The sequence below is a fragment of the Cupressus sempervirens genome, chromosome 3 (assembly GCF_028749045.1).
Source record: "Cupressus sempervirens isolate cs-2001-9-10 chromosome 3, ASM2874904v1, whole genome shotgun sequence".
Lineage (NCBI taxonomy): Eukaryota > Viridiplantae > Streptophyta > Pinopsida > Cupressales > Cupressaceae > Cupressus > Cupressus sempervirens.
This window is the reverse complement of record NC_143120.1, coordinates 445065628-445079298: the sequence shown is the minus strand read 5'-3', so window position 1 is coordinate 445079298 and position 13671 is coordinate 445065628. Positions and strand designations below refer to the sequence as shown.

General features: G+C 37.6%; 1 protein-coding gene across 4 annotated transcripts in view; it reads right to left on the bottom strand.

The window, feature by feature from the left end:
* Positions 1–13671, bottom strand: part of LOC149566983 (serine/threonine-protein kinase GRIK2-like) — a 177084-nt gene that overhangs the window by 94978 nt on the left and 68435 nt on the right. For 3 of the 4 annotated variants that reach the window (XM_089820190.1, XM_089820191.1, XM_089820192.1), the window contains exons 6-7: positions 10022–10146; positions 9211–9306 (exon numbers count right to left, since the gene is read on the bottom strand). In XM_089820190.1, the coding sequence (XP_089676316.1) occupies positions 9211–9306; positions 10022–10146 (221 nt within the window). The remainder of the gene's footprint in view (positions 1–9210; positions 9307–10021; positions 10147–13671) is intronic. The other variant, XM_089820193.1, reaches the window with a different exon arrangement.

The following is a 13671-nucleotide window of genomic DNA, read 5'->3' as shown; positions in this document are numbered from 1 at the left end:
GAAACTTGCTCGGGGTATTGTGGCAGAGGCTAAGCAGGTTGGTAAATGGGCAGTGATTAGGAATCTTAAAGCAATTGTTCATGATTCTCCTCCTAGTGGATGGGAAGCGACTGCATTACAGTTTCGGAAGCAGTCTGACAAGAGGAAGTCCCCTTCTCTTCTTGTTAACTACTGGAATGGTAATGGCTCTTTATAGTCATTACCTGGTCTCTGTCACGATCCTATGGGATCCACTAATATTTTGGCCGTTACTGAGACTCATGAGTCCTATGCACCCTCTTCCAGGGTATCTTCGATAGAAGTGATTGTTTATTTGCAAAGAGGAAGTTCGTACTTCCGGTGGGGTCCATGGGTCCACGGGTAGTTCTTGATTGATTAGAGATGATATTTTCAAGTCCAAATCAGTTGTTCACCCTAACGTCTTTGCCAAATTCATGTGGGTCCGTATTGGTCGTCGGAATCACCGACAAAGGGACATCTTTCTTCTTGTTTGTTATTTTCCACCGACCTCTTCTCCGTATGCCATTCAGGATATCGACGATGGGAATCCTTTTGTTGACCTTTAGGAGAGCATCTCACAATTTGCAGCTTTAGGTGATATCATTGTTCTTAGAGACTTCAACACTCATACCAGGAATCTTCAGACTCCTATGCATGACCGTGGCTTTGATTCGATCTGCACTTCAAAGATAGATCCAATCAGTATAGGACTTCAACATACCTCAGATGATGCCCTTGGACCGTTCACTTGTAATAGCCGCCACCTTCTCCAGTTCTGTGAGTCTTTTAGTTTGTTGATTCTAAATGCTTTATCCTTCTTCCTTGGCTTTGACCTCTTTACCTACTAGCCACACTATGGTGGTGCAAGTGTTGTCGACTATGTCATCACCTCTTTCTCCTTTATTCCCTCCATTCACAATTTCACCATTTCTCGTCTCCCCTTTTCTGATCATGCTCTCCTTAGCATTGCTATCTGTGGTTCATCCCGTTTATCACCTTCTCCCCAGCCCTCTCACATCCTGTTTGACACTACTTGCACTCCTACTTGCTTCCGCTACACCAAGGGAGATGGTCAGCTCTGTAATGTTCCCATTTTTCCCAAGATGGGAGTTTCAGGGATTAGCCTATTATTGTGATCCTCGTGGGCTAATTATTGTGGATAGAGGGTCTTCTATGGCAGTGGCTTGGCTTGGGAGGGTCTTATCTTCTCCACATTCAATAAGCTACAGGTTGGTCTTCATTTGGCTCAGATCGGACTTTGTCTGGACTTAGTTTCGTGTACTTACTATTTGTGGTAAGTTGGTGTTGATTGAGATGGACATTTTTTATTTTTGGAAAGTGCATTTGGTCACATGGAGAAATAATTGGTATGACTCTTATTTCCGACAACATATTTAAATGATGCATATTTTGGGATTTATTATATTTTTAGTGGCCAAATTATTATTAATTATTAAATGGCTTATTATAAAGTTATAATTTCACTTTATTATCTCACTTAAGTTGAGAGTTGAGTTATCATTGGAAAGTGTCATTTATTAATTAGTTAAACCAAGTCAAGTCAGAGAATCTAACGGAAGCTTCTAATTAATGTTATGTGGTGAAGCTTCTTGAGTGAAGTTACATTTTGGCAACAAAAGGAAATCTGGAGGTTATAAATAAAAGCTCATTTCATTGGAAAAAGTATGCTTGAATATTATTTTCTTTGTTGCCTTTGTGGCTTTTTCTGAGGTTTTGAATTTTCATGCCCTTGCTGAAGTATAAGGTTTTTGATGCTGAGAATTAGTTTCTGAGGATTGTTTTGAATCGGTGCTGAAGTATAGTGATTTAATTATATTTTGGGATATTGGTTGAATCTTCTCTATTTTATTCTTTGTGGCTGAGGAGCGATTGTTGGTTGGAATAATTCAGTGTCTTCTCTTATTGTATTGATTGTGGCTGAGAGGGTAATTCTATCTTGGAGAGTTTGGTAATTTATATCTCTAATTTCCAGTAATTTTTATTTTGGATTTCTCAAGGCTGGACGTTTGTGGTTTTGTTGGTGATAAAATCTTTATGTGATTGCAAACGGGAATTGTCCGAAGCATACTAGGTTCATGAATAAATTCAGAATTTGTTGCGAGTTATTTGTTGTTTCAAATTTAAATGTGCAAATTGACATGGCAGATTTATATACTAGTGCTTGATATTTATTTGAGCAATGTATAAGGCTAAGGTCAAATGAATTTGTGAACAATTGTTGCATTTTCCGATACCGTGTTTTGGAATTTTAAATACCATATATTCAATGATAATTGAGTTGTCTACCAAGTGTTTGTTGAAATGTCAAATGTCTGAATAAGTGGTATTGCTAGAAGCATAATTGAACAGGGTTATTACAAGCGCTTTTCATACCATCTTAGGAGACTTCTGACACAAGCTAGTTTCAGTGATTCAAATATAGCCGCTGCCATGTTTGATTTACTTGCCTCTACCATTTGAATTTTAAATACCATATATTAAGTGATAATTGAGTCGTCTGCCAAGTGTTTGTTGAAATGTCAAATGTCTTAATAAGTGGTATTGCTAGAAGCATAACTAAACAGGGTTATTACAAGCTCTTTTCATACAATCTTAGGAGACTTCTGACACAAGCTAGTTTCAGTGATTCGAATACAGCCTTTGCCATGTTTGATTTACTTGCCTCTACCTTTTGGGCTTCCGCTCTCCTTTCTATCCCTCACCGCTCCCCTCCCTCTCTTAGGTCTAAGTGTCAGAACACATGTCCTATGAATCAATGGTTTGATGCTGATTGTACAGCTTTCCATCACTCTGTTTGCTCTGCTTTCAAGACTCATTCTCTTGCCTTATTGCACTTGCACTTATCTCTGTTTTCTTCCCCATAAGAAATGTTCTTTGCCTCTTCGTAGTGCAGATCCGTTTGCTCCACTCTTATTTAGAATCCCCAAATCTTCTGGCGTACCCTTTTCCCTTCTTGTCCTCCCCTACCCTCCACTCTTGACTTCCACTCTCTAACCTCCCACACCATTACACTTTATGACATTCTAGGGCAGCCCCCTCTTCATTCCACTCCACCTCCCTACTACCATTTGGTCACCCCATCTAATACTTATGAGGCCATTAGATCCATGCGATGTAGTAGAGTGGCGGATGAGGAAGGTTTTTAGGCTGAATTTTTCAAACATGGTGCTTCAGTCCTTGGATCCTACCTTCCTACACTTTTTAATAAAGTGGTCTACACTGGGTTTCCTGATTCTTGGTTGAGGCATGTGATTTACCCTATTCATTAGTATGGACTTGTTTCTGACCTAGGTAACTATAGGACTATCATGATCAAGCATATGTTTGCCAAACTTTATGCCACTGGTATGAACACCATGCTATCTTGAGAGCTTAACAGAAAAGGGTGTAGAGCTAAAGGTCAGGCTGGTTTTCAGGCAAACTATCAGACTATGGATCATATCTTCACGTTACGAGCTATTATTGAGGAGGCTAGACACCACTTTGAGAAAGTCTATTGTTGTTTTGTGGACTTTTGCAAGGCTTTTGATTCTGTTCCTAGGATGGCCTTATTTCAGAGACTTACCAAGATTGGGATTTGAGATATGTTGTTGACTGCTATTATGAGACTATATGAGAAGGTGATTAGTAGACTCAGGACTCCAGAGGGCTTTTCTAGTCCGATTCAAAGTACCACTAGGGTAAAGCAAGGTTGCCCTCTTTCTCCCACCCTATTCGGGTTGTCTATCGACAAGCTCAAGGATTTCCTTGTGAACTCCTCCCAACCTGGTGATAGGTGCTACTTACATCAAGTTTTGATCTCCATTCTTCTTTTTGCAAATGATGTTCTCTTGGTCTCTTCACCCGACAATTTACAGACTCCTTGATGATTTGGCCTCTTTTTGTGATCAGCATCAACTCGTGGTCAATCTGAATAAGACTCGGGTTATGATCTTTAATTGTTTAGAAACCTCTCATTTTCATTTCTTCCAGGGGCAAGAGGTTAAGATCACTTCTTCTTACATGTATCTTGGGGTGAAGTTTTCAAGACCCCGCTTCAGCTTGAGACCGATTATTCAGTCTAGAGTTAGTAAGGGCATGGGCTCCCTAGCTATGCTTGAAAGACAATGCTTAAGACATCATTTCCAAGACATTTCGTCCAAGTTGTCCCTCTTAGACTCCTTAGTTAGACCGATCGTTTTCTATGGCTCAATGGTTTGGGGACCTCTTCTTGCTCCAGATTGGGCCTCTATTGAGCATGTTCAAACGTTGCTTGTATGGCATATCATTAGATGTCACAAACTCACCCCCCACAACATTATCTTGGCTGAGTTTGGTGCTCATCCTTTCAAACTTGTGGCCATTTTTGACTTGATCTGGTTCCTTCAAGGCTTCGAGGCTTTATGGATTCAGATATTGATTGACATAGATACTCTCATCTAGCATACTGTTCTTCTATTGTGGTTATTTGATATTGATCATCTTGAGAAAGTAGCCTAGAAATGAAGATGTTCCCTCTCATAAAGAGAACAAAAAAATGGTTGAGCAAGCAGAGAACTCATAGAGTTCAAGCTAGTGGAAAAATAAAAAGAAACTTGCAAAAGACTCAAAAGAATCAAAACCACATGTCACCTTTGCTGACAAGGGAGTTTCGGTTTGCAATGCAGGTAGGTCTAAAGCTAAAGATCAGAAGCCTACCCCTAGTAAGAAGCCTAAAAGCGCCCCTATAGATACTTTCCTTGTTTAAATGACTAGGTCTAAAACAAGAGGAAAGGGAAAGGGTAAACAAATTGATGAGACAATTATTGATCTAGAATCTACAGATGAAGATTAGAAAAATATACCCAATTTCCTTGATTTACCTATATCAAAGTAGGCGGCTTTGAGGGTAAACTAGTGAAACTTCCAAGGTATGCATTAGACTACTTTGTACTAGTTGAGATGTGCAGGCAACTCAACCATGTGAGTAAAATGTATTCACTAAAAAGGGAACCAAGCATTGGTTTCCCAATTGAATTATGGTTCCATGGATACAAATCTATTTTAGATACCTTAAACCTAGAAGTAGATCATTCTCTATGGCTCAGTGGTTTGGGGACCTCTTCTTGCTCCAGATTTGGCCTCTATTGAGTGTGTCCAGACATTGCTTGTACGACGTATCATTGATGTCACAAACTCACCCCCCACAACATTATCTTGGCTGAGTTTAGTGCTCATCCTTTCAAACTTGCGGCCATTTTCAACTTGATCTAGTTCCTTCAACGGCTTTGAGGCTTTATGGATTCGGATATTGATCGACACAGATACTCTCATCTAGCATACTATTCTTTTGTTGTGGTTATGAGACCTGACACTAGCACTAGATCTCGTTGTTGGTACGCCCAGGCCACCTCTTTGTTGGGTTCAAAAGGGATTGATATTGATCGTCATAAGAAAGATAGCCTAGAAATGAAGATGTTCCTTCTCATAAAGAGAACAAAAAATGGTTGAGCAGGCAGAGAACTCATAGAGTTCAAGCTAGTGGCAAAATAAAAAGAAACTTGCAAAAGACTCAAAAGAATTAAAACTACATGTCACCTTTGCTAACAAGAGAGTTCCGGTTTGCAATGCAGGTAGGTCTAAAGCTAAAGATCATAAGCCTACCCCTAGTAAGAAGCCTAAAAGCGCCCCTATAGATACTTTCCTTATTCGAATGACTAGGTCCAAAACAAGAGGAAAGGAAAAGGGAAAACAAATTGATGAGACAATTATTGATCTAGATTCTAGTGATGAAGATTAGAAAAATATACCCAATTTCCTTGATTTACCTATATCAGAGTAGGCAGCTTCGAGGGTCAACCAATGAAACTTCCAAGGTATGCATTAGACTGCTTTGTGCTAGTTGAGATGTGCAGGCAGCTCAACCATGTGAGTAAAATGTATTCACTAAAAAAGGAACCAAGCATTGGTTTCCCAATTGAATTATGGTTCTATGGATACAAATCTATTTCAGATACCTTAAACCTGGAAGATTCGATGAAATTCAATTCTCAATTTTATAAAACAAGGGTGAATTTTGATTATGTGGGATTCACCAAAGAGTCACTGGCTTCAAAACCACTGTTCTCACCTCTTCCTCATATGGAGCACTACTAGCGAAATTGTCCTCAGAAAGATGACATCGTGAGGACACTGTGGAATAGATTCACATTATAGAAAATTATCAATCATGGTTTGAAAGTAGATATAAGGAGGGTTCAAGATGACAAGATCTAATTAGTAGACCAAATGTATAAAGAAGTTAAGTTCTTGTCAATCCTAGAAGTCGATTGGACAAGGCCTAAGAAAGATAGCCTAGAAACGAAGATGTTCCTTGTCATAAAGAGAACAAAAAAATGGAGCAAGCAAAGAACTCATCGAGTTCAAGCCAATAGGCAAAATAAAAAGAACTCTACAAAGGTCTCAAAAGAATCAAAACCAAATGTCACCTTTGCTGACAAGAGTGTTCTGGTTTGTTATGCAGGTAGCTCTAAAGCTAAAGTTGGGAAGCCTACCACCAATAAGAAGCCTAAAAGCACCCCTATAGACACTTCCCCTGTTCAAATGACTAGATCCAAAACAAGAGGAAAGGGAAAGAGAAAACAAATTGATAAGACAATTATTGATCTAGACTCTAGTGGTGAGGGTTACAAAAATATGGCCGATGAAGAAATGAATTTCCCCATAATAGGAATGGATTGTTAGCTGAAAGTTACCATAGACCTAGATGACGTTGTGGACTTTGTAGATTCGCTAGCCATGATCAACCCTGCACCCTGTCAAACTTCTTCTACTAGAGATGCATCCAGTACAACCCCCTATGGTTAGAACTTGTTGTGTATAAGGAAAGAAATATTGTTCCAATTGCTCTGCCTCTAGATGATATGGTCAATAAGTGTCTAAGATCAACCCCAAAGCCCAAAAAGCTTAAGACCACCTCAAGAGTTGTGATAGATTATAAACCTAGCACCTGGGTTATAGAGGTTGACTAAACCACTTACTAATGAAGAAGTTCAAGAACCAAGTGTTGGAGATTTCAAAGTGGAGAAAATGAATCTTGGTGTGGATGATAGAGCTGCGGAAAACCACCACTTCAAAGCCTCCATAGAAACAATGTTGAATAGGTCCTAGAAAGATGAGAGGGATAAAAAGGAACTAAAATGGATGTTAAGGGTGATGGCAGAGTATATTGGTACCATACGTAGCCCAAATCCTCAAACCATTTCCCAAGAACCTATGTCTTCCAACCCAACATCTCCTGCTAATCAAAAATTGCTTGATTAGACTCACCAAGGGAAAATGCTTGTTGGGACATTTGATGACTTGTTGGAAAATATTGTTCAACAAGGAAGAAGCTACATTGCAGAGTCGAAAGAGGTGTATAATAATTCAGTCACAGTTGCAGGGAAACTAGACATGCAGACCTTAACCTGGAAAAGGGAGGAGACCAGATGGGGAACTATGGTGATTCAAATCAATGAGGTACAAAAGTATGGAGTTGCCCGCTTCTTGGCAGAAAAACCCTCAAGGAATGTTGACGAAAATGTGTTGTACACTAGTAAGAGGAACATAGAATGGCATAATTCAGTACTGAAATAGGGGAAAGTAGAATACTTCAGATTCAACAAAGAATTAGGTGAACATACTCAATCCATCCTAGAGGATGTCAAGTGTAACTGTATGATTTACGTGGGAGAGGATGGTGTTATAAATTAAGATGAGGACTCTGTGCTTAAAACATTAAGGGAAGAAATTGAACAGATAAAGGAAACGAAAAGCTTGGCAATTGAGGACTTTCTGAAAATGGTGTGAGCAGAAGCCTTGTTATATGCATGTTCACGCCATCTTCCTGTACGGCCAGCTAAATTAAATGAGATCAAGCGAGAAAAAGAAGTATGGAGGCAAAGAAAGACGCATATAAACATCCCAAATGTCCAAGTCACTCAGGAGTTTGCTAATCTTTACAAAGAGCGGAAAGCAACCCGTACTCCACCAGCACAGCAGACCCAATCTACAGGATATGGAACTACCCATAGCCCGATTGCCACGTTTCACATTTGATCTGCATAATCTTTCTTCATTACTTTCTCATAGCAATTAGCTATTTGGACAGTTTCTCAAAGACTTAGGCTATTTTTGAACTCAGATTAATTTTAATCCCAGAGTTAAATTTCTGGTTTTACATAAAGACTATATATGTCCAGTCATAAGATGGGCATAGGGTTCTGATCCTTAATATTTTTCAGCAGACTATGATGTGGTGATAGATCTAGATGTTTTTCTGAAGTGAGTTTGATATGTGAATGAAAAGTTGATGATATTTCAGAGACTTCCAAATCTGTGTGTTTGGAGATATTGGAATGAGATTTCTGTGTGGATATTATTTCAATTGATTGAAATCATCTAGCTTCAGATTGCATCTATTATATACTCTGTGAATGCATTTGTAGTCCATTGAAAATGTTTTACGAGACATATGGTTTATGGTGTAGAGGACCTGTGAATCCTTAAATTAGTTATCTGAATTTATTATGTTTAGTATTCATTACATGTTGATGGAATGAATGTCAGTTATGCCTTTATACTTTCTAGTCAAAAGTATGTATATGACTTAGCCTAGCTTAAGTCATTGAAAATCTTTTAAGGGAGCTGTACCTTCTAAAAATTCAGAGAAAAATCATACACAATTTACCCACCTGTTTGTGGAGATTTGTACTCAAAAAAAAATGGGACTAGAGTCAACTATTCAAGATAAATCTGTTAGACAACACTGTTCTTTGTAAGAAGGTTGACTAAGAGAGAAATAGATTACTCAAATATGTAATTTAATTTTTCTAATAGCTAGAATAGTCCCATATTCACTCTTAATCATCTTTTAAATTCCACATAGTTGAGGTTCAATCACCTCAAACCATATAATCAGGATATAAACAAACAAGGCAGGAACAACAAGAACTAGAAAGAAACATCTAATTAGACACAATAATGAAAATGCTAAACAGGTTTGAAAAAACAAGTGCTACTCATTCAGTTAAACCATCACTTGCAAGTCTTTACAGGTTTAACAGTCATCTAAAGAGAAAAATGCAAGAAAATGAATATGTATATATTCTAGGACAAGGAACTAAAGATGGTCTATTCAAATTAAGATTTCCTCAATAGATACAAGAAGGCAACATAATCAAGGCACACCTCAAATTTAGAGCTTTCACTAAAATCACAGATTTTTACATGACCATCACTGGTAACAAGAAGGTTTTCTGGCTTGATGTCCCCATGCACAATATTCTGCAGAAACAAAATTTTCAATAACAAGTTAGTACATCAAGTTTGACCCTTTCCTTTTACCCACAAGGTTTTGAAGTTGTGCTTATACCGTGTTTTAGTATGCATTCTAAAAGTAACCAAAATTAGGAATTCATCAGTAGCATTGGGAAACAAGGTAGGCATGCAAAGGTCTCCTATACCAGTAGCAGACTAACATTTTCAAGTTTTAACCCTGGCAAGAAGAATCCAAGTAAGATTCATCCTCAAACAATTCTCAGGAAAAATTCTAGAAGTTAAGGGTGCCTTTAAATTGTCTTCACTAGAATGAAAGAACAAACCAGGGGTCAATATAAGCATATTCAGCAAGGAATTAAATAATTTGGTTCTTGAGCCTCTAAGATCAAATGACTATGGCCGGTAAAAGAGCCTTCACCTAGAAAAGATATATTCTATGGCAGCCACAAGGCTCCTTTTCACTCAAACCAAGTAAGAAAGGATGATACCAAAAAAAAAAGGATTCCCAAAACAATCAAATAGACCAACAACTCTGATATTTATACAGGCAAACACATATATGTTCCCTACTTTCTCTCAATTTAGACAATCAAAAGAGATGATACTACTCAAACATGGTACTTAAATTATGGAAACGAGCCCAATCCCTCCTATGGAATCAACAGGAAACATTTCTTTAGATAGCAAATTGGAAGCATATAGAATCTTCTACAAAACTTACATTTTTGTGAAGATACTTAAGCCCAGCAACAATATCCTGAAAGTACTTACGAGCAATATCCTCTCCAATTCCACCAAGAGGACCTGAACCTTTGAAAATCCACCCTCTCTCCATGTATTCTAGTACTGAAAAGCCCAAGAGATTAGATGAGAACCACAAAAAGTTATAATGCAATAAAAAAACTGTGAAGAAATTATCAACAATCCTATGTATCTATCATGACTATTAAACTAATATTTTAATAATTTAGTATAATGGCCATGTAAGCGAGTTTCTTTTACGTCAGTCAGTCAGCTTTTAGTAACTTTATGTTCTTTATTGAGTTGTTTAGTTAGCTTAGTAATTTTCTATTTTGTCTCTAGTTTTCAGTTGTTTCAGTTATGAAAAGATGATCTTGTAATTGCTTATTTAAGGAGTTTTCATCTCCTTTGTTTAACGCTAAATATCTCAATCAACGAATTATCATTTCATGGTATCAGAGCAAAGGTTGGTTTGTGACAAATTTTCCAAATAGAATTCACGGGTTAATTACTTAGAAATTTTGAGGAAATTTATAGATTTTTCTATATAGTTTATTTAAAACAAAAATCAGAGGGTAATTTTGGCAGATTTGTTGATATATAAAGTCTCAGATACCGATTCGTGGGGTCTAGGCCTGGCTTCCGCATCGGAGGCAGACGGATTCCGGATGCGTCCGGAAGCCCTGCGGGTGCTGGCCGGAAGCCAGCCGCAGGCTCCCGGATGCGCCTGGAAGCTGAGTCTCAGCTTCCAGGCGCATCCGGGAGCCTGCGGCTGGCTTCCGGCCAGCACCCGCAGGGCTTCCGGACGCATCCGGGAGCATCCGCGGGCCCAGCGGCCTTTCAAACAAAAAACAATAATAAAAACATAAAGATATCTCTGCTCCTTATGTGTCCAGTCAAAATGACTGTTCTATCATCTGCCACATGTCATGCACTTTTTTAATCCTTGACACGGATACGTACAACCTAAGTAAAGCTGATGGTGAAGAAATGTGTTGGACATGTTTGCGATCAGAGTGGTATAAAGCTATGTGCACTTATTGATTAATATACAGGGCAAATGGGAAAGAGTGCCTTTGGTGGACCAGGTTCCATTAACTAAATCAATATCTCACATGGCAAGGGCCAAGTAAAACATTAGTTTGCTAATAAACATTCCACAATCTTCTGAACTGATTAGTAATAATTTAAATTAATCCAACAGAAAGTGCCAGTACACAATCATATGCTGTCTCAAAACTGCAAAACTGCCTTTCAAGCATCATGTATCCTTCAAGACAAGCACAGGGATTCCCCAACAAAAATTATTATTCAGGAAAGAAATCATCAGTAAGAAGTCCCAAATATGGACTCCTGTAATTTCCGATCTACAAAAATAATCTGAATTAGGCAAGGACAATTTGAATTGCGCTGTATTAACAAACATCTTGTAGAAATCTTCATCATGACAAACTTATGGTATCCCTCAAAAGGATTAAAACTGTATAAGAAATCCACAAAATAGAAAACATAAACCTGGAAGCAACAGTGTAATACTAGCTTGATAAAGGGAACATCTAACTGCTAAGATGTTATAGGCTAAATCTGGATAATGATGAATATTTGAAATAGAATTTTTACTAGAATCCTGCGAATATTCTGACAAAGAGGATGCCCAACATGAAAACAAACACAAATAGAGCAGTCTTCAAATGCAATATCTAAAGTTGACGAATAATTGAGATATTAAATACCTGGCAGCATTATTAAAGTCAATTATAGGGCTTTCTGCCAGTCACAGTCAAATTCACTCTCAAATTCGAATATAGGGCTTTCTGCCGGGCAACATCTAATCACTGCTAAGATGTTACAGGTTAAATCTGGATGAAGCTAAAAATTTGAAATAGGATTTCCACCAAGAATCCTACAAATACTAATATATATATATATATACAAACACACACGTTTCCTCCTGCATCCGCATCCAAAAATTAAAAAAATCCCCGCATCCCGTATCCGCTTCCGGAATCCACTTCGGAATCCGCATCCGAATCAGTAACTTAGTATAAAGTTTGTACTTTTCCATGAACATTAAGTGAAAAGAATTTTTTGCTCAATTTTTTTAATGCAATCAAGGATTTTCAGTTGTTGGCAATTTTTTTTACATGATAAATGTAGTTTCTACAAATATCTTTACCATGTTTTTACCAGAAAATGAATTTCTTTTAGATCTACAAGGGTCCTTTGTTCTTGTGACCAAGGGCCGTTGGTTTTGCATGGCAGGTTTTGAATGATTCTTTTCCTAAAAGTCAGATTTTTCTAATGTACAAGGGATTTTTTTCTCAAAAATAGTGGTCTAATTTGCCATGAGTTCACTAGTTTTTTTATTCCTTTTTTTAATTGGTTTTTCCTCAAAAGGAAGGGTTTTGAGTCTTGACTATTTTTTTGCAAAATTGTGGCTTTCAGGCTTCAACAAAATGTTGACATGTTTTCAGTAAATCTTCATTTCTTGCAAAGTGTTTTGGTTGCTACTAGGGTTTTTGGGGCAAACAATATTCTTGCAAATGTACTGGAATTTATATTTTTGATTTTTTTCCACAAAATCATGTGTAATCATGTGTGACCTTAGCATTGCATCGAGGGTTTGATGATCTTTCCACAAAATCATGGTGTTGTTTTGCAGCAACTTCTTTTGACAATTCCTAGAAAAATCATGGTTTTGTTGGGTTTTTTTCCAAAAAAATTTCCCAACCAAAAAAATCGAAGGCTTTTTGAGAACTTGATCTTGGTCTTTGGATAAAGGGGAGGATGGCTTAACTACCCATCATAATGTTGGAAGGCACACAACTTGTTCTTATTCTTGGTCATATGAGGAAGTTTTGTAGAAAGCATTTGATTGATTGGAAGTCCAACGAAAGAGGATCTAAGAAGCAAGCTCATGCCGTATAGTGTTGCTCCAAAGAACAGTCAACCTTCTATGCATTTGTGGCCAAGTGAATTGCAGATTATATCAGCTCTTTTGTAGGGTATTAAGTAGAATGACCATTAAGATGTTGGATTTAGCCCAGAACTTTGATAAACAGCAATAAGGAAAAGACAAACCAAATACAAGAGAGACAAAATCACCCTTGAAAAGAACCCTTCTAGAATGAAGGGAAAAACCCATCCACATAACAAAAATATTACTTTATTGATCATATAAAAAGATCAAGTGTGCATGCCTTCCGCTTGATGCATTATAAATAACATAAAGGGAGACTCTTCACATTCCAACCAAAGGTCTCTTCAATAACTCTTTATTTTAAATACAACTCTTCATATTCCCATGCCTCAATGCATGTTGAATGACACGTCTCTATTACAATTTATTATGTCCTTTTCAGCTGAAGTTGACCATAAGATTTATATCGCAGCTACAAACACCAACACTCCCTCTTAGTGAGAGAGATCTTTAGCTAAACAGACACACAAGGTTGCAACCAAAATGTCAATAATAAAATTCAATTGCATAGATCCTAATTCATGGAGTCTCTCAACATGACACTACGAAAATTACTTACTCATTGTTAAAAATCATGGAATCACTCAACATGATAGACTTGTAACAAATACCCATAATCATGGAATTGCTCAACATGATAGACTTGTAAC